This window comes from Sipha flava, unplaced genomic scaffold, assembly GCF_003268045.1.
Source record: "Sipha flava isolate LNK unplaced genomic scaffold, YSA_version1 51_pilon_pilon, whole genome shotgun sequence".
Lineage (NCBI taxonomy): Eukaryota > Metazoa > Arthropoda > Insecta > Hemiptera > Aphididae > Sipha > Sipha flava.
The window spans coordinates 1139782-1162953 of record NW_020273468.1 but is presented as its reverse complement, the minus strand read 5'-3'; the positions used below and the strand labels follow the sequence as shown (position 1 = coordinate 1162953).

The window sequence follows — 23172 nt, the reverse complement described above, 5'->3', positions numbered from 1 at the left end:
GCGTTCCACCTGCCCGTTGGCTTGTGGATGGCGTAAAGAATTCAACGTGTGTCTGATCCTTCTATTACTGCAGAAATCAGCAAAAGCCTTAGAGATGAAGCACGTACCACGATCGCTGATCCAACGATCTGGTATCCCTCGCTCGTCACAAAATTTGATCAGTATACGTATTACCGATGCAGCGTCTGTCGACCGACATGCATGACCAACATCCATGGGTACAAATGTACGTATTTTGTAAGGTTATCGGTTGCCACCAGCAAATACTTGTTTTTGGTCGGACTAGTCTCAAAAGGTCCCAGATAGTCAATATGTACTATCTGAAATGGTCGTTTTTCAGACTGTATAGGGTGCAAGAGACCAGGTTTTTTCCCTACTGGTCGCTTGTGTATAAGGCAGTCGAGGCACATTTGAATATGTTGACTCACATATCGCTTCATTCTGGCAAACCAGTAGTCCATCATTATTTTAGACACAGTCCTATCCACAGAGAAATGTTCTCCGTAGTCATGGGCCGTTATTACTACACCCTTGCGCATAGATTTCGGGATCGTCAACATTTCAGTATAGTAGGCCACCGTACATTTCATAATTTTCCAACTGCTTGGATTCTTGTTTGTTCCATACCTCACTGATGCTTAACAAACTGACAATGTTTTTCGTAGTTACATCAGACTGTTGCGTAAATCTTACTCGGTCTGTGGTGGACATAGCCATAAATACATCCAGTCGTTTGGATAGTTCAGTGTCCACCGATAGCTCAGAGTCCTTGACATCAACAGAAACCCTACTAAGCGTATCAACGTGAGCCATACGAGTCCCTGGTCGGTATATTATATCGAGATTGTATTCTTGGAACACTTCAAACCACCGCGCGATTTGTGGTTTAGTAGTTTTATTTTGTACGGTTTTTTTGATTTAGCTATATGCAGAACTGCAAAATGTCTACATAGATTTGACATTCAAAAATATACGCTTCAGCCATAGAAATATTAAATATAATATAATACATATACCTAATATGTCTATGGTTTCAACCAGATATGTTTCAAGGGGTTCAGTTGGTTTCACTAGAGCATTTACCAACATCATAACCACTTAGAAGACATTGAAAAACATCAGCTCCATTTTTATTCCAATATGTAAAACCATATTCAATATAATTATTATTACATTTTAATATTTTGCCTTTTTGGGTGGTGGTGCTTTAATATTTTTGATTGTATTCAAATTTTTTTTACATAAGTTAATGTACTTAGTTGTTTGAAAAATGTTGTCAAGTATGCAGTAGCACCGAAACAATTTTTGAACCTTGGGGGTTAAGTACAGTTACAAATACAGAGGAAGTTAAAGATATATTATAACAACTGTGTCCGATAACATCGGTTGTTGGTAACCAACTGATTCTTGAAATAAATTAGATTACAAATCTATTATAAAGTCGTGATAATTGATTTCCAGTTTTGAAAGCTATTCTATTTTGGGTGTTGCGGTTAAATATTAAATCGTTTCCATTTTCGAAATAAGAGGTAATTGTTTCCATGTTATCTTATTCTTATATACATACTGTTCGAATTAATATTGTTTAGTTGTAATTTTTGTTTTTTTTTTTTTTTTTTTGTTAGATAAAAAACTTAGTTATTTTATATTTTGTTATTTATACATTTTCAAAACAATTAATAATAAACAAGCATTACCAAAAATATACAAAATGTCAAAAATATAAAACAGCTCACCTTATTAAATAATTAAAAATATAAAATCTTAATTGACAAACATTAATAAAATCAAAAGTAACTTTATATAAATATTGCATTAATAAATAAATAATAAATAATGTAAACACAACACAATACTGACTTGAGCCTTATATATAAGTGTTTGTTTTATATTATATTTTATAAATTGTTATTTGAATAAGTACTCATAATCTTTTTGGAATAAAAACATTTGATAAAACAATAAATGGTATCCTGGATTTGTTTGGTGATTGCCTAACTCTATCAATTGACCTCAGGTCGCTCGCCAACGGATAAGTTACACCATCCCCCCAAACTTGTATCTACAGGAAAAGGCCACAAAATAACTTCTTTTCCAAACACTTCCCGTATGTTTCTACAGCATCCTAAGTTAAATTCATTTTTATCACAACCTTCTAAAAACTTCGGAGGACGGAAAGACTCTAGTGTAGTGCGGTTTTTTGAAACCAGATAGATGTGATATGCAAATAGTGAAAATAAACTGATTGAAAACATTGAAGCAATAAAGAACAAAAATATTATGTGAATTTTTTCTGATCCTCCTGAAATTCGCACATCTGAAGTAACATCCCAGAATTTAATAACATATTCCGCTGTGGTAGCTACCACGTAAATACACATCAGGAGACCGTAAGCCAAAAACAATATAAAGAACTTATAGTTTGAATATGATACACAATTGTTGACCCAAAGACAATGATGGTCCATTTTTAACACACATTTACGACATACACTGCAATGGTGTGATCTATCTGGTTTCACTACTCTACATTTATCACAGTACCGAATATCATCAGCGTTTGTAAAAGTCATGACCGGCAAATTTTCCGAAAAGTCACGCAAAACTGCATTCTGCCTGTTCAAATCAATAGGTATTCTGTTGAACTCTTCAAACACTTCTTCTGGTAGCCTGAATTTTGGTGGCACACCTCCAGGTTCTGTGAAAATCGTTTTGAAGTAGGACCATAGGAAGAACACCAGGATGATGTGGTACACGGTTAAGTACAACGCTTTGACTTCCATTGACGCGATGTCACCCAAGGCGCTGATGCACAGATGGTAGACGTACGCGTAATACGACCACGCGAGGATGCATAGGATGAATATCACCGTAATGCTCTTGACAATTTTTACGCAGAATGCACAGCAGAACCGTTTCGAGTCTGAAGCGTCCATTGCCGCAGGTCGGATCCTCGGACTCGTTCGCGGTGTTGGCGACGACGACAACGACCGTTCAAGGTGTCAACAGCATCCCCAGCACCGCGGTGGTCGTCCGGAGTGCGATAGGAACGTGCAGGAAAATGTGAAACACAAAACAATCGGTTGACAAACGAGCGCGTGCTGCAAGGGTACGTTACCGGGCTACGAGTACTCCATGAAACGACGACCAACAGTTTAGTAAACCATGCGTTACGTAACCCCACATCAACGGGACTCGGCAAGTTGGTAGTTGCTGTTACTGTTGTTGCATAGCAGAATGATCGCAGTGTACCCTGAAGAACGCTCTCACACCTTGACATAAAATATTAAATACTACATACAAAATACATACAAGTTATTTCTAAATAAAACTATTAGTTTACTTTATGTATATGTTAATACTTATAAACAGACAGTTTATTAAATATATTTGAGTTTTGTTTCTATATCAACATAAAAATTAATGTATAAGATGGCCTATGTATTTTAGTCACAGGAGCGTAAATTCTAGGAAAATGTTCGTGGGTAGTGGCGTATTTTAAATTTTTTTCCGGTGAGGGGTCCAATGATTCTAACAAAATATAGTTAGGTACTGATATAGAGATAATAGTAATAATAATATATAGTATTAAGTATAATAGTTTTCAATAGATTATAAGAATTAAAAATAGTTGTTTTATTATAATTTATAATTTTAAAGTACAAAATCCTAGCATCGTTTTTTTTTTTTTACAAAGTTCTTCTAAAATGTCTTTTGGTAAGAGAGAATCTTTTCTATAAACAGACATCATAACCAATCTATGAAGACTATTCTAGGAAAAATAAATTGAAAATTGTTTTCTGGTTTCGGAAAAAGAAGTTTAGTTTTAACTCAGCGGGTTTTTGAGCGTTCGACCACAAAATATATGAAACAATATGAAGAATGTATGTTTCATATATTCTGTGATTCGACTGTGTCCATTAGCTAATTTTAAACTATATTTCATATAAACTTTTTGTTCACAGAAAAAACCATGTCCGCACGTGCCCACATAAATCGGGGTCTGCAAATATGAAAGAATTTTTAGTTTTTCCTGGAGATATTCTGGGGGGGGGGCAGTACCACTGGACGATTCAGTAAATACGCCTCTGTCCATGGGAGCCATGCCCTCACGGAATTTTTCTCTTGGGGGCAGTTGCTTCCATAGCCCCTATTGTTCCAGCGCCCATGCAAGTATGTTTACTCACAAGTAGGGAACGGAGTTCATTGTATTGTATTTTATTACAATGAACTCCGTTAGTTCAATGTAATAAAAAAAAAACAATATTTTTTAGCAATAATTTTGCTTTCTATGACAACAGCTTAGATTTAAAGAAGGTATTCAGTGCATAAAGGCATCGGTTAGCAGCGCCTAATCTGATAATGATCTCTCAATGCATGTTGTTTTGGTTATTTAGGGTGGACCGTAAGTACTTGAACTCTTGTACTTGTTCAAAGGTGTTATTTTCCAAGTGGAGGTTATTATGGTCACCCACTCCTCGTTTTACTATCATGTATTTAGTTTTTCCACTGTTGATTGTTAGTCCAATATCTTTTCCTATCTTTGTCAGTTCTTCAACACTACTCTGAATACCTTCTCGCGAATTCCCAATAACCACTATGTCATTTGCATAAGACATTTCTTTCGTAAAGGTTTAATGTCTCATTTCTCGGTAGTTTTCTTATTACACTCTCCAGTGCCATATTGAAAATCACTGGTGACATTGCATCCCCTTGTTTCAACCCACAGTTTATTATAAGTTAAGATGATAGTTCGTTGTTTACCTTGATTCGGCTGTTGGTGTTCGTGTTACATAGTTTTATCATGTTGATTAATTAAGTTGATAAACCAAAGTCTTTAAGAGTTTTATATTCTGGAACTAAGCACTGAGCAACAACATATTGCTAAAGGTTTGCAAATAAAAAATTCCAACGGTTTGGTCGAAGAATGCTCTTGTATTGATAAAAGACCGTTCCAAAACAACTGATGTGATAAGGTCGTAATTCATATTTGCTAAATCAGAAGGAGTGAATTCAATGTCCAGAGATCCTTGTTGATTAATTCCTATTAAAATATCTCTGATGATCATTCTAAAAATAAGTAGGTACATAAATGTCATTTAGATAATATACAATATTTGGATGTCTTCAAAAATAAATGTTAGACAAAACTTATAATATTTATCGTCATCAAAAATCAATAAAAAAAATCAAAAATTATATAAAATATAACTATAATATAACACAAAATCTGTACTTTTTTACCAAGTATGTAAAAATATGTAAAATAAATTTAAGTTTAAATTTAAATTATTTAAATTATTAATTATTATTTATATAATTTATTTAATTTCAATTTCAATTTTTTTAATTCAATTCAATTAGAATGATCTAAATTGTACACATTTTTTATCAGATTTAAAATATCTCATTCTAATAAAAATATGTATTTACAATAAAATCCGTTCCCTACTCATAATAAATGATTAAAAGTATCTTGTAACATGAATTTACACTGCAAATTGCAATGTATGCGAAAGAAATAACCGTGTAAAAAATTCAACGTGCACTGATACCATGACGACATTGCTGGTTGTTTTTTCGGTTTCGATTATAACCGATGTAATATCCATTTGGTTGCACAATGCATATATTATTTTATGTAGTCAGTACTCGAATTAGGAAATTAAGCCTCCTTATCTGCAGAGCCATATTGGTTTATAGTATAGATACGAAATTGTACATTAGACCTCAATTATATAGGCCTTTTCAACATATTAAAAATGTTTAAAATTAAGGTATTTTAAAATAAAATGCATGGCAGGCTTATTTTAGCTAGTCTGACACTGCAGTAACCATCATCTTATCTGAATTTATCTGTACTTGAAACATTTTTACTTCCAAGGGAGTTTTTATTGAAATCAAACTTTTTCAAATGTTTTTCAAACATTAATATCTAAGAAGTGATTACACGTATTTATAGTTGAGGCCAGTGGCGTGTACAAGGGGGGGGGGGTGGAGCTCAGATAGCCAACCTCTAGGTCTTTTTCTAAATGTTATAAAATAATGTTCTTAGTGTGAAGGCGTTTAAAACTTAAAAAAAATGATCCCCCCCTCCCATACAAATGTTATGTATTCGTCACTGGTTGAGTCTGTATAACATTATGTATCACAGAATTGATTAAATTTTAAGTTTTTGGTTCCCGTTTTATTTAATCAATGATCATAGCTTGTAGCATAGATTTTATAATATGTTTATATATATTATATATAATATAATATTATATTATAAAACTAATGTTTTCGAGCACTACATTGGTGAATTATAAAATCAACATTATTAGAAAACGGTTAAACACGCAAATCATGAAACATGACCTCATGGATAGTTAGGAGAAAGACGAAAATTGTCGAGAATGAATCACCATCATGTGCGGCGACATGCCCATAGACAAATGAAAACCGTGCGAATCGCACACTCCTAATAGCAACAGTAACACGCGTTGGCCGGTGGGGGCGCAGCGATTGGCATCACTGACGACGACGGCCATCCGTCGGGCCGACCTTGCGTCGTGGACGGGTCGTTTTGAATTTCATTTCAACGGACGTGTGTGCCGCGTGCCTGCGTGTGCGTGCGCGTGTGATCGTTATTTCTCCCCTACCACCACCGACCAACCGTCACGCAGTGCGGTAAAGAACGGGGAGAGCGAAATACGAATGGTATTGGAAAAAAAAAAAACCGTTCAAAAACCAATCGTCGTCCGGTGGAAACGCACCGCCGAACAAGACGCGAATAGTGATATTAACAGTTAATATATATCATAGAGTAACTGCTGATGTTGCCGCTGCGGGGACGTTTCAGGCATGGTGATTAAAAAATCGGGTTGTCAAAAAATGTCTGTCGGAAACCGAGATTCGCGTTTCATTTGAAAACAATTGAGAGACCACTCGAATTGTATAGTTTTCCTTTCGTTTTTCGCGCGACGGCGGCGTGACGTCGCAGACGAGTATAGATCATATACGCAACGTGGTGCGGATTCGTTGTCGCCTTTGTTGTCGTCATCGGTAGTCGCCTACTACTCTGGTTTGATGCCGCCGCCGCTGCTGGTTATCACTCGTACTCGTCGCAGTTTGGCGTAACGGTTTTGTGTTCGCACACACGGGCCGCGCCGCCGCCGTCACCGCCGTAGCACACTCAACAGTGCACACATCGCATCTACGTATGTCCATTTTTTTCAATATCACCTCGCTAACGGTTTTTTTCGTGCACCCGGTTTCTCGTCACCGTGTTATCCGTTGTTTCATCGGTCGTTGCACACCATATCACACGCAAGTGTCATATTCGTTACTCCGTGGACGGTCGTTGTCATCCGTTTCGGTGTCGAGAATCAAACTTTTTCGTCGACTCCCAACATGCAAGTGGAAGACACATTGTTCGAGGGCGTCAACTTGAAACTGGCCATGGACATCAATATCAAACGTACCGATGGTGAGACAGCGGCATACCTATTATAATATATAATTAATCTATATTATTGTTTCGCGACAATATGCCCGATGTATGTCTCCAGGACCCCCCCTACATGCACCCTGTAGTGACAGTTATCGGACTCTAACGCATTTGAGTTATTTTCTAATGTCTAGACTCTGTTTGGCTGTGACTTCTGTTTATTGATTTTGTCCTTAATTTTTATCTTTTGATTGAGACGACATTGTATTAGCTGTAAAATACTGTAAGGTAACAATGAATAATTCTATATCATATTATGCAGAATTGTCACAATTGAATTGATATATCATATAGAACATTGGATCATGCTGAGGCATACTTATACCTGTATTGCTACTTGGATAATTGATTTCTTAAATTGGGGTTTTTTGTTACATTATAATGTTTTGTATAGAGATCGGCTTAAAATGTATTTAAAGTTTGTTTATTGAGTTACTGACAAGGACAATTTATCTATACTTATAATTTCCATGATCTATTATATCGGATAAGCCTTAGGCTTTTCAAACATTTATTTACAGTTGAGAATTAATAATATATTGTTATATGTTATTTATGTCTTATTGATTTTAGCTATTCAGTTTGATATTATCAATCATTTAAATTTTGTTTTGAATTTTTGTAGCTGTGAATTCATAATGAATTATTTTGTTTATCATTAACCAATATTTATTATTTATAGTCTATTCAAATTTTTAAACCTTGAAATTTATTAAATTTATTTTTTTTTGGATGTTCTGGTCAAAATATTGGTGTTTTAATAATATCAATGTGTTTTTGTTCACCTTTATAAATATCAAAGATATTAAGTTGTTGAACGTTTTTTTATAAGTAATATTTTCATAAAATGTATGATTACTATATTTTGCTATGGTTTTGGGTCTTTGTAAATTTATTTGTTACAATGTAGACTTGATACTCAAAATTATTTAAATGATACATAAAATTGAATGTAATGCATTATACATTCATTAGTTGACATTTTGTGACTTTAAATACTTAGAATGTATATTACTTTCGAGTTTATTCTGTATGATACAAAGGCATTTTGCATTGGCTAAATGCCAATGTTAAATGTTTGGTAAAATACTAATACCTTTTCGATACTAGTAAATATATCACAATAGGTGTATTATAAGATAAGTTCTAAACATACCTATTAAATAACTACCTATACAGTTATTGGTTCCATGAAAATTTCTAACAATAAGCTTTTAAAAAACTGCTGTTTTGAATTTATTAAATATAAGCTCGTCTTCATTCTTTATGATGATTTATTTCACATAAACTTTACTGTTATTGAATAACGCAAGTCTGGTTTGAGTTTTTGGTTTACTGTAAAAGAAAAATAACATACCTGCTTAAACTAGGTAACCTAAGTAAACCTGTGGAATTAAAACAATTAGCTATATTTGTACATAACTGCTATGACATTTTTAAACCTTGATGTAGTGTTTAATATTTATGTGATATAACTATTATTTAAAAAATTCTATATACCATTATAATTTATTTGAGTGAGTATCATAAATGATCTCGTAAATTATGATATGCTGAGTAGTATTCTAATACAATTTGTAAATGTAAAGATATTTACTTATATAATGTTCACTTGATCATTTTCATTAAATAAATTATTATTATTAATTTATTAATGCCAATATTAAGTAACCACTTAATTTATTTTATTATCATTCTTAACTACATGTTTTATTATATCTTAATTTAATTTAGTAAAATAAAAGAAGTATCGATAAAGATTTGTCTTGGATATAAGTATAATAGTTAATTATGATGTAACTTTCAAGGCAACTTAATTTTGCTCTTTAAAATAGATATAAAATAACTAACTAAACTAAAAACTCTATCAAATAGAACACACATATTTTAGAAATTAAAATTGTATTATTCTTCATCATAAACAAAATTAAATAACTAAAAATTGGTTTTACTCAAGTTAATTATTGATACTACAGTGGAATATTTTTATCGTAATAATATAGCTCATAACTGCTTACATTAGATTACAATCATGTTTTGTGACATGTCTTGTCTACCCACCCTACATTGTTTATTAGTTTTACTCTTATAGTATTAAATAGATTCTGTTCTTAATTTTGATTGTAAAAATAAATATTTTTTAAATCATGTATACCTATTTGGTATTATTTATTATTGTTTATAATTAAAAACCTGCATATTAATTGTTTTATGTTTAATTTATTGTTGAAATGTTTTAAAATTAATTTGGAATATAGTTGATTTGTTAAAATAAAACTTACCAGCTATCATATTTTAATGTACAAGTTGAACATTCTTTGAATTAATGAATTAGTAACACAAATTGGAAGATCTCATTTTTAGACTTAAAAAATAAACTCAATTATTTTTGATTGATTCTATTATTTTGTTTTATTTATTTTTAATATACATAATTAAAAAAATCTAGTAAGTCATGTATGTAATAGAGTTCAGAAATAAGATCTATAATGTTCTTAATGATTTGAGAAATAACTATAAACTTTTTGTGCTTATTAATTTGAAAAATCAAATATCTAATTTAAATGATCTAAAAAATTATATATCAAAATTATTTTTAATTTCTTTAGTCCCATGAAATTGAAACTGATGCTGAAAAGCATACTGATAGTATTAAAATTAAAAATTGTTTTACTACTCATAATTTAATTTTTCAACTAATGCATTTAATTCAATCAATAATGAATTAAAATATTTTGATTTAAATTAGAACATAAAATATAATGATAATATCTTTATTAATACATTTTTAATTTTTTTAACAGATGAGAAATTTAACATTCATTTAATATTTTACTAAAAATAATTATGATAAGTATATACTTCTTCATTTTAAAGCAATTTTAATGCGAAATAATTTCATTTGTTATTTTGTTATCAAAAATAGTCTATATATATAATATGGTGATTTAAAATTGAATAAATACGTCCATACATATTATATTCAAATTACCCACTTTAAAATATGTATCCAATTGTACAATACTAGTTTACATAGTTAATAGGTCCTATATGGATCTCTGAATAATGTATTACCTAATAGTTTACAATTACATTAATATTGTAATTATTTATTGTGTTAAATTAGGCCTAATAGAAAAATGAATAATTTATTAAACTTGCAATCAAACAAGTGTTTTTTATTATTCTTTAAAAGTTTATAAGTAGCATTTTTAAAATATGTGATCAAACACTATTTGATATTATTGTATAATAAAATAATTTTAGAACTTGTTAGATCTTATAGTATTTACCTGGTTTGAATTGGCTGTTCGTTATGTAAGTTATGTTTTCGGGGAAAATAAAGTTGTTTACTACCCTTTTATGTTTTTACAAAAAGTATGATTTGTGCTGAAATAATATGCTAACGTATTTTATTTGGGTGGGTGACAAGACAACAGTTGTTTGACCTTCAGTATTATCTTCTGTAGGCGGCCTGGCAGTCACAAGACCATATAAGGACGTCCAGAAAATGCAGACTCAAATACGTGTATGTAAGGGCCATTATAGTACTACTACAGTATGTCCGACTTTTTTAGTTTCATTAAAACTAAAGTTGATCAACAACAATATATAGATACAAACATAAATATTTATTATTTTTAAAATCTTCAATCATATTTTATTTTTTATTTGCAATATTTTATGATTAAAAACCATATGCCCAAAATCACATTTTTTTCGCAAATATTTTCTTTCGTTAAATATATTAAATTATCTTCATAATGGTTTGTTATTATAGGGTATTCGCTATATGCTGTGTTTCATTATTATTTAATATCTGTAGGGAGAAACATACTTACTCCAATCGTTTTGTAATTATTATTTTCGTCTTTTCCTTCTATTATTTACTGATATTGATTTTGATTAATTTAATAGAGAAAAATATTGGGATTATCTATTTAGATAACTGATCATCACTATTCTTAAATAAAATTAAGTTATTTTTAAATTCGGAGTACTTACCTATATATGAAAACTAAACACACCTACCTTCTCTTACAACTAAAATCTACCCACACGAATCATTGTGAAAAATAAATATTTTTTTCTGTTATCTTATTGAGTACCTATGATAATTAATTTTAGGTTCTTAATAATGATGACATTTAAATATCAAAATAATAAAAAAAAATCATTAAATACCATTTATTTGCTTTATTTAAACAATTACTTCAATGTTGTTTAATGTTTTATCCCATATTTTTCATTTTTTTTTCAATACTACAACTTACAGTTGAAATTCTAAATACAGAGATAACTTTGTTCCATTTTTTGACCACATATATTATACTATCTTGTATACTCAATCTCGCTACCACTGTAAAATAAAATTGCATTTTTATCATTTTTTTCATGTTCAAATTATGTGACTTATAAGTTGTGCATATATTACTTGTTTTACATTTTTTTGTGACATTTAAAGTCATAATCAATTTTATTTTATTTTTATTTTTTTGTTATTTGTCTACATACAGGTTTAAAATCTTGATAAATAAATATCTTGTATCGATATAACGTCAAAGTAAACTGTCTTTAATTTATCACTATATGTAGAAATGTAGACTTGTTATTCAAATAAGAATTACTTTTATGTTGGGACCGTGAACTGATAGCGAATTGAATATCCGGAGTATAAAAATGTATTTAAATTTAATTATTATTTTAATTACGTGATATAATCGTATGTTATTTCAAGTTTTAAATATTAATTATTTTTCTCTTGAGTTTTCTCAGTATTATTTTTCGTTTTCTGTTAATAGTTTCTGTAAAAAAAAAAAAAAAAATTATTTTCTTAGAAATCCATTTTACTTATTCTGATGATATTTCGTAAATTATACTCGATTTGACCACTGATTTATTATAAATAATCGAAGAAAAATAATTTTAATAAATATATAAAACTTTAACGTCTATTTATAATATTTTTTTTATTTATTTTTTTTTTTTTTTGGGGGGGGGGGGGTATTGGACTTTTGGGACCATCCCGTCTAACAACCAAGCTTCCATCCTTCTCTATTCAGTGCTAGATTTCTCCAGTTGGAACCAGCTTGTTCCATCTGTTCAACATTCTTTTTTATAGCATCTTCCCAGCGTATTCTTGGTCTTCCCTTAGGCCTTTACATGCAGGAGTTCAATCATTGCATGTAATAGTGTATTTATAATATTATATTTTTTAATATTACTTTATACAAATAATATAAAAATGAAACTGATGAAGTTTTTGTCCATTAAACTTAAGTTCAATGGAAGTTAATGGTGTTGTGATAAGTTCAAGGACATTCGGGTTCAAATATATAATTGTAGCTTTGCACTTTTTTAAATATGTTAGAACGAATTTAATACGTTTTTCTTTTTTATTAAAGAGGTGTTAACATTAAATTATAATATCTCAAAAATGAATAAGAACATGAAAGTGGTAATAAAAAAAAAAAATTACAATTAATTACAATTATTAAGATAAAAAAAAAAAATAGAAGAGATACAAAACATTTCTAAAAAATATGGATAACTCTAAAACTCATACTAATTAAATGAGTTTTAAAATTAAAATAATGATATTCGATTATCAATTTACTATTGTCTATCGGACTGTATTATTTTATTGTGTAATTTTATTAAAATTATTCTTTATCAAAATATATTAAGTATGGTTTATATATATACACATTATATTTGATACCTATGTAATATGCATAGTAGATATTACATTATAATTTTTTTTTATACAATAGATCTATTTTATTAATGTATTTGATTTCTTAATTATTACACCTACCTATATATAATGTTAAGTTGATCAATATAAATATTTATTTGTAAAATATGAGTAAATGGTATTGTTATCAATATGTAGGTACATATAATTTATTATGTGATTTGTTATGATTTTAATTCATATATATTTCCAAGATGTTTAGACTTGCGTTACACGCAAAAGTTATGTGGGGTATACAATTATAAAATACCTTTCGGCCAACATTGAACAAATCAAGAAATCCTTGAATGATTCTGAAATTTTTCCTAATAAGGTTATAGGTCATGATATCATTTACATTTCAGTATGATTTTAGTTACATCTGATTTCTAGAAAATAAATATTAAAAAAAAAAAAAAAAACAACAAATTATTAATCGATAGTAGCACCCTCCTAAAGCACTCAATTATTTTCTGTTGTAGTGTTTTATCACCCTGCTGAAATCGTAATTTTATACTAATATCTAATAAGCAATAATAATTCCCTATTATATTGATACATTGTTAAATTGCTAAATTTTAATTTAACTTATTATATGTAAAAAAAATGCATTGACATATGCAACTTATTAATTTATTACGTCTAACGCCAATTTGGATAAATTGTGTCAATACTGATCGATTTGGATTATTATTATTTTTAACAAGTTAGCATGGCCTCCAGACGTTTGTACTATTCATCCTATTACTGTACACGTAGGGTAGAAAGGGGTGGGTAACCAGTGCCTGGTACGATTGGCAAATGTACTTTACGGATACACCACCAGTATTGTACCCAATGAATCATTGCTGAAGCAATTGAAAGTTTCGCACGTTAATTTAAATACATTCAACGTGTACATATGATTAAAATAAAACGCCGGCCGTTGTCATCTAAATAAATCAATTGCTTGTTCACTAGTTCGGTGCATGAGCGTTCGCGGAAACTGTTAATCGCGAGTCTTGTTGTTCTTCATGAAAAGGTTTCGTAGCTAAGATAAAACATTATGTCATGGATTAAGAAGAGTTTATCGTGTTTTAAAATTAACAAAAATAGTAGTAGTAGTGAATGTAACAAAAAAAATGATTCGAAATCGTGTTATAACAGTAATGTGGATGCTAAATTGGAAGTATCGGACAAAAATATTCAATGTAATTTTGACGAAGAGCATGTTGGAAATCTAGTATGTGATAATGGTCAGTAACTTATTTTGCATATTATTTTTTTAGAGGTATTTCGTATTTTTTGTTCTATTTTTAAATGCAAGTACATTTATGTTTCAGAAAATAATTTTATCCATCTCTATTATTATTTTGAAATTTTAATACTTATTATTGTATTTTTGTTTACGATCTTTATGTTGAAACATATGTATGACTGATATAATTCCTCAATTATTTTATATCTATGAGTGTTTTAAACAATGATACATTTTTCCATTAGAAAATAAAATAAAATTTTAACATGCTTAAATATTTTTTGGGATTAATAAAGAATTCTAAATCTTGTAATTTTCCGAGAAAACTAATTCTGTATCCCATTAAATTATCATTGATTATAAATAGGTAATTGCCTCTGATTATTCGTCCATCATCTTCTATAGCTTGTTTGAGTGAAATAAATTGAATTTATTATTGGTATATTAATAAAAATCCCATTGTATATTTGTATATTGTGCAGTCCACAATGTAACAAGTATTTTTTTCATAAATGTTTATTTTCGATATACCTATAGTTTTTAGTTGATAAATTCGTTTCACACTTTATGTTAGAAATAAAATGTCAGTGCCAATAATTTATTTATGCGTGTTTCAAATGATTGTAAAATGTTATTAACACTGCTCTTGAATACTATAACTTTTTTTGTGATCATTAATCATTTCATTCATTACAGTATACTGTATATGTTTGTAACGTTGATTTAGAAAATATTTTACTATTCAAAAAGGCGTATAATAATAATATGTAGAACTGTAGGAGTACTTTTGATGTTGATTTGTGTTGATCGAGTTTTAGTTCGTGATTCTGATGTAATAAAAGAAAACATTTAAGTAATTGTAATTCAACTAAAAATTCAATTATATATATTTTTTATTAAGTAATACTATTTACAATAATGTATATTACGAGGTATATTATTTTGTCATGCACATCTCTTAATTATTATAGTTGACGTTACAAAAGCAAACTGTAGTTTAAGGATAAAGGTGTGTTATAGCAATCTTACCTCTCGAAGTGTCATGAAAGGTCATTGCACGGAGATAGCTCATTAATTGTATTAATATAAGTCGATTTTAATATTTATACTTAGAAAATGAGTTTCTTTTACTTGTTGCTATGTTACACAAAAATGAATGGAAATGGTCTAACGATTTTCAGCCTAGTTACTGAGGCAACAAAATATAACCATTATTAGTTCTTACCAATTTTAATTATTAATTATATAAAAAGTTTTAATTTAAATTGGAATCTGCGTAGTATCATAATTATATGTTTAACATTTTATTATTCCATGTTACATAAGTATTAGTTTTATTTGTATTTATAGTTTCTACTCATAAAACAATAAAATGTAGATTTTATAACAGTATCTATATGTGTTTAATATTTATATATACATGCAAAATATCTTTATGTAACAACAATTTCCAATTAAAAAAAGAGATCTGCTCCAAACATTGCGCAGGGTATCAGCAATCATTTCGCTTCACTCATCTCATTGAAATACGATGTTTTATCATTTTCTTGTATTGAAAGTTTTTGAAAATCCTAGTATTCAAAGAACAATTTCAGCAAACATAAGTTATATTATATCTAACTACTTTTAAAATTATTGTTTCATTTCAATTTAAAAAATATATAAATAAATTTCATATTATTTTTTTAGAGTTTCGACATAGTTATGCCATATTATTATAAATTTGATGTTTTAGTAGATTATGTTATATTTTTATGATATGTACATAATATAACCAAATTGAGATGTAGGTAGATGCGATAAGTACATTTTTAAAGACTATTATCAACACATTTTTAAGTATCTAATTTAATTTTTGTGTTAATGCGTTAATGCTTAGAACAGCATTCTAAGCAGAAATGCCGTGTTTTTAATTTTCTTGGGAAATTCCGAAAATAGTTTACAAACTGCTACAAACTTGTTGCTGTATTATATTTCTTATCGATAGATTCAAGTATAATTATATCATCTTTTCGCAATACCACTTAACCATTAATAGTTTCCTTCTTTCGGGATATGTATGGACTGATATTTAAATTTTAAATTTGTGGTAATGATTATAATACATTCTGGATTTAGAGGATAAATGCTTTTAAGGAAATCAGATATTTTCTTTTTGTTCATTCGTCTTAATTTTTTTTCTAATCACCTATTTATGTGGTGCTAATTATTTAGTTGAGTATCTCTTTTAAAAAAAAATGTCGATTATATTTATAAGTATACTTTTCTGTTATGTAACCAGGTCATGTGTTGTGGTCATTCTATCATGTTTACTCAGATCTAATAAATGTTACCATAGTTTCCGTTTATTGTAAGTTTTGAAGTGTTATGTTGACCCTTCCCATATGTACTATTTTTATACGAAAGAGCATTTAGGGTTATTCTATGTTTCTTGTTTATAAATATGTTCCTATGGGTAACCTTGTACAATATTAAATACATTAAAACAATATGAAAAGGTCAAGTTCATTTCCATTATAGTTTTTGTTTACAAATTTACTTTCTTTGATTATATACAAATTTAATTTCCTCGGAGAAATAAAAGAAATAATTTCTATATATTTTTTTATATAAAATAATATTTGCGGTAATAAAATCTATTTTAAGTTTTAATTTTTATTAATATGAATTAAAAATTTATATTTTAGGTCGCATTCACAAAGCTGTTGTGTCTAGAATGAATCCAGATACAAGAAGCATTTCAGTAGAATGGTTAGAAAAAGGCGAAACAAAAGGAAAAGAGGTAAGATTGATAACTGTTTCAAACACAAATTCAAATAAGTATAGTTATAAAAATAATAATACATTTTTTATACTTTATACAGATTGATTTAGATGGAATTTTAGAACTGAATCCTCAACTACGTTCAAATATTCCAAGTATTAATATGGTTGCTCAAAACGGTACCAATATACCAACTACTAGCAAATTAGCAAGGGTAAATTTAACATTTCGGATTGATAATTGTTTAAAAAACAATAATTAAATTTAAAATATATATATATAGATAAATTTATTCGTTTATTGTGTTCATACAAATACTTGTATTTATTTTTCTAGTATTCCACAAAAGCCTCAATACAAGCTTTTACAAATAACAAAGGCAAGTATTTATTACATTCATTGGAATTAAACATTTTAATTAGCCATGTGTAGTCCTGAAATGTACATTTCAAGTATAATTTGTAATTTTAATTAGGTTTGTATAAAGGAACAAAACCTGTTACTAGACAAACCAATCATTACTCTCCAGCTGTAAATGGTTCTAGTGAAGTTTTATCAACAACAGTTCCCTGTACGCCATTAAATCCTCCAACTCAATACCAACAAATACCTGTGTTAAAACCAGCTGATCCGCCACCACCACAACAACCATTAACTAATTTATACAGCAATAATATAGCAGCAACAAACCGTGGGGCAAATACAATAGCAGCAGCAGCAGCTGCTGCTGCAGCAAAAGATAGGCGAAGTAATGTTGTCAAAGAAGTAGCAAAATTAAAAAAAAATCGAGAAGAAAGAAGACAGCGACAGGCTGAACTTAAAGAAGAAAAAGAAGCTTTAATGAATATGGATCCAGGAAATCCAAATTGGGAGTTTCTTGCTATGATTAGGTAAGATAATTATAATTTATAATGCATATAACTTTATTAATTACTGTTTTATTTTAGAGACTACCAAGTTAACTTAGATTTCAAGCCCTTAAGAGATTCTGAAGTAGTTGAAGATCATCAAATCACTGTCTGCGTTAGAAAAAGACCTCTCAATAAAAAAGGTATTGACATTTAAATTTATATTAGTGGATTCAATTTTTATATAAGTAATATTCAATGATATTTGTAGAAATATGGTGTTATGTAATAGATAAAATAAAGTATTTTAATATACAATAATACTATTGAATATTAAAACTGTCCAACTCTTAAATAACTGCTATATTATGAAAAAAATATTTTTGTTTCAGAACTCAATCGAAAAGAAGTAGATGTTATTGCTATCCCATCCAAAAATCAAGTTATTGTACATGAACCTAAAAACAAAGTAGATTTAACAAAATATTTAGAAAACCAGCATTTCAGATTTGATTATGCTTTTGATGAGACTTGCAACAATGAAACAGTTTACAAGTAAGTGAACAAACTTTTTGATTTTTTAAAAAAAGATTTGAAAAATTAAATAACAATGAAATTTTTGTTAGATATTCTGCAAGACCTCTTGTAAAAACTATATTTGATGGTGGAATGGCTACCTGTTTTGCTTATGGACAAACTGGTAGTGGTAAAACGCATACCATGGGTGGAGATTTTCATGGAAAAACGCAAGACTGTAAAAAGGGCATCTATGCAATGGCTGCTAAAGATGTTTTCCGATTTTTAAATTCATCTAGTTACTCCCCATTAAATCTGGTTGTCACAGCTAGTTTCTTTGAAATATATAGTGGAAAGGTACTGTTTATTAATCAACTTGTTTAATTATGTATAGTTAAATGTTTATGATCAATGTCTTTTAGGTATTTGACTTACTTGGTGATAAAGCCAAGTTAAGAGTTCTTGAAGATGGTATGCAAAAAGTACAAGTAGTTGGGCTTACTGAAAAAGTGGTTACTACTGTGGACGAAGTATTGAAAATAATTAACGATGGCAACAGTGCAAGGTAAAAATTGGTTTTAATTTTTTCTGTTAAATATTTTACTATATTATAAAATATTAAAAAAATTTTAGAACTTCTGGTCAGACATCTGCCAACAGTAATTCTTCAAGGTCACATGCAGTTTTCCAAATTGTATTACGTATACCTGGTCTAAATCAAATACATGGAAAATTTTCATTAATAGATTTGGCTGGAAATGAAAGAGGTGCTGATACATCTTCTGCAAATCGTCAAACACGTAATATTCTTTTGATCTAACATTGTTCGTAATGACTTTCATTACATTATTAACTTGTTTATTACTTTTTATATTTATTCTAGGAATGGAAGGTGCAGAAATAAATAAATCTCTTCTTGCATTAAAAGAATGCATTCGTGCTTTGGGAAAAAAAGGTTCTCATTTACCTTTTAGAGCTAGTAAGTTAACACAAGTACTTCGAGACTCTTTTGTTGGTGAAAATAGTAAAACATGTATGGTGAGTAATTCATTAAAAAATGTTATTTTTGCCAATAATTTAATGTTTTATTAATTAAGTTCATAATTATAATAATTATACATTTTAGATTGCAATGATTAGTCCAGGACTAAGTTCATGTGAACATTCTCTAAACACCCTCCGTTATGCTGACCGTGTTAAAGAATTGGACGCATCAGATCCTGCAGCTGGTGAGAATCATGCTCCTATGTATTCTCCACAGCCAAGCCATTCTCCAAACATGTCTCGTAATTTACAAGACGTTAGTATGGTTGATGACGATTTGGCTGCACTTAGGTCACTTAATGTAAGTAGTTCATGCTTTTCAATTGGTAATTTTTTAAAGTATATGTATAAGATGTTAGTTGTCCTAATAGGAAGGTGAATTGTCTGCTGACTTATACAATTTCCACGAGGCAGTATCTCAACTACAAGAACAAGAAGATGAAATGCTTGATAAACATAAATCATTATTAGAAGCTGGGCAAAAGTGGTTACAAAAAGACAAACAATTGTTGGCAATGACTAAAAATGTTGACTACGATCAAGATGGTAACAGAGATCAAAAAACCAGTTTATTTGTTGCTCTCCAACTTTCTGCTTTGCCTATTGCTTATGCTTTATTTTTTATTTTTATACTCCCAATGTTAGGAAAATCTTAACAATTAGTACAGTACATTTTAAAGAAAAAAAATAGGAATTTAATATTTTTAAATTTATTGATTAGAATTTTATTATTCTTTCTCATACTTGATCAGTATTATTTGTTTCTTGTTAGTTATTTAGCATGATTTTACATTGCATTTATTTTAATATTGTTGATCATCGTTTAGTTATTTACTCAAATATTTATTATGAAAGTGTCTCATAGTTATAATTTTACTTCCTTTTTCATAAAATCTTATAAATAAAATGTATTAATTCATTTTAACTTAAGAAACAGATATTTTTTTCAACTCTTCATTTAAATATTTAAATTCTAAGGATAATATTTATTTTGATTATTATGATTTTATGAATTTTTCCAATTTACATGTGTTAATTAATTTAGAAGAACTATTCAGATTTTTTTTTTTTTTTAAAAAAGATATCTCTTTCATATAACAAAATAATAATTCATATCAAAAATTAAACTTAGTTTTACCATTTAATATACATAATAATTGTGTTATGTTACCTGTGTCCAGAAGGAAAATAATTATTTATAACTAATAGAGAGTTAAGTTTGTTTGAAATAAATTTTTGGGTTTCTGCTGTAATATTTTTTGTTTAACTGATAGCTATAGTAAGGAGTGCAGTTTTTATTATGATTATTAACAATAAAGTATTAAATATTTTAAAATTTATCCATCTAATTTTTTACCAAAACTTATTGCTCAGTAACTATATTATACTTATTTATATCATTAATATATATATATTAAGGTAAAGCAATTATAGAAATAATACTAAATATGAATTTATATAATTATAAATAAAAAAAAATTATATATCAATGGGATTTTAGTCTTGTTTTTTTAATGTTTGTAATTTTTACTTTTTTCTTTTACTGTTATGTTTCGCAAAACAAAAATTTTTGTTGAACCCAGTATTATTTTGTTTATTTATATAATGTACAATAAGTAGTAATAGTAATTATTTTTTAAAAAAAACTCCTTTGTTACAGTTTAACTAAACCATAAGTTTGCTTTTGAATAGATGATTCTCTTGATATTGTGTTATTTTTTGTGTTTACAACTATCATTATGAAATGTCATAACTATCATAGTAAATATTTGTTGTATTCTAAATTGTATTATTTTTCTAGCATACTCGTTGCAGTTGCTTAATTTGCTTCAAGACAAATTAGCATCCACTCAAGATTTGGTTGAAACCGTACTTGCATTCAGAAAGCAGTTGACAACTGAGGAACAATTCAGTCAGAATATAAATAGAGGCGGCCATCGTTAAAGAAAACATTTTATTTGTTTATATTTCAATGTAAGATTTAGTTCTTTTTTAAGTCTATATTTTGTAATATAAATGTGATGAAATGGAAAAAAGAGGAAAAAAAATTGCGTTTCTATCATATTTATATTAATGATATTAAATGTGATTTTTTTCTGGTGATGCAACTATTAACGGCCTATTACAAACATTATTTTTAACAATGTTTATCAATTTATACCTACTTAATAATTTACTTCATTGCTTTAAGTTTTAACCTCATAAACTAAAATCTTTTTATTGTTTTAAGCATCTTAAAATTATTTTTCTAACTTAAAAAATCTTTAGTTTTTTTTTTTTTTTAACAAGCATTTATTGATGTTTTTTTCTTTATTATAAATTCATATATTAATCTAATGTTTATTATAGTCAGTTGATTTTTTTTCCATTATTTTTATTTAAACATAAAATTTGTAGGAAATATTAAATAGTAAAAAAAAAAGATCACAAAACACTATATTTCAAATGTGTTTTTGTTAAACAATAATTACATATAATAAGAAATTATTACTACTTTTTCTATTGTTTTATTTGCTTAGTTGTTCAGGCTTAAATGTTGAAATGTAACTATTTTTTTAACATTAATTTTTATTTAAATCCTATGTTACATTTATTAATATGATTAAGAGTATAATTTTTTTAAAATAAAACTTTCTTGAGTTTTCATTTTACTAATTTTCCTGTTTTTGCATTGTACTATCCTATCTCTATATGGTAGTCAAGTAATTAAATATTACTCACAGCCTATGCAATATGTGCCTTTTACTGTTTTTTTATATATATTTTTTTTATATATATATTTATGTAAATTAAAATAATTCGTTAATATTGTGATATATTATGTCTATTTTTTATTATTTTTTTATTGGTGATTATCAATACATTTTGTTATAGTTGTAAAATGTAGTGAAAGAAATTACATTTAGTTTTGGTATTCTGTCAGATTGGTGAGCCTAAAATTAAATCTGTAAAAATACTAACATTAAAAATTTAATATACCTCTTGTACTGATTTTGCTTTAAAATGGCAAAAATGTTTTTTTTTTTTTTAATACACTTCTATAGTAATCAAAAATATGAATGTTATATTTGTTTTTGTAATATACATTCTTTTGATTAATTGTAATGTTTTCAATCAAATACTTACATATTTATAATGAACACAAAAATTACTAAGAAATTAAAACTTTTTGAAAACTTGTTTAATCAATATAATTCACTAGACTATAAAATCTGCATCATCATGTTATAGATTTAATTTTTCAAGTATGTACTTCCAAAAAATATTTATGAAGATTGACAACTATGTCAATATTGTAGTGAATATTTGAAATAATTTAGGTAGATACATAAAAGAAATGAGGACCCGAGATTAAAAAAGTTTTAACACAGTTAAAAAATTCAAATTATATCATTGCCTGTTCTACAATATTTACAATATATCTTCTGACAAAGCAAAAGACAAACAATATAATTGTTATTTAAAATATGATATTCTTTATTTAATTTACATATATTAAGCCAAGAATTGTAATATTTCACTAATATTAATTAATTA

General features: G+C 28.2%; 1 protein-coding gene and 1 pseudogene across 2 annotated transcripts; one reads left to right on the top strand and one right to left on the bottom strand.

The window, feature by feature from the left end:
• Positions 1 to 1924: 1924 nt before the first annotated feature.
• Positions 1925 to 2936, bottom strand: LOC112690722 (annotated as a pseudogene).
• Positions 2937 to 6674: 3738 nt separating this feature from the next.
• Positions 6675 to 21640, top strand: LOC112690732 (kinesin-like protein KIF2A). 2 transcript variants are annotated; one of them, XM_025564806.1, is made up of 14 exons: positions 6675 to 7468; positions 17151 to 17245; positions 17328 to 17441; positions 17564 to 17606; positions 17703 to 18117; positions 18175 to 18278; positions 18468 to 18630; positions 18702 to 18948; positions 19014 to 19156; positions 19225 to 19391; positions 19475 to 19629; positions 19718 to 19936; positions 20007 to 20181; positions 21437 to 21640. In XM_025564806.1, exons 1-14 carry the CDS (start codon positions 7393 to 7395, stop codon positions 21577 to 21579), a joined length of 2259 nt encoding a protein of 752 aa, XP_025420591.1. In that variant the 5' UTR covers positions 6675 to 7392; the 3' UTR covers positions 21580 to 21640. The 2 variants fall into 2 exon arrangements, with proteins under 2 accessions (XP_025420591.1, XP_025420590.1); XM_025564805.1 differs by lacking the exon at positions 6675 to 7468 and adding an exon at positions 14257 to 14461.
• The last annotated feature ends 1532 nt before the right edge of the window (positions 21641 to 23172 follow it).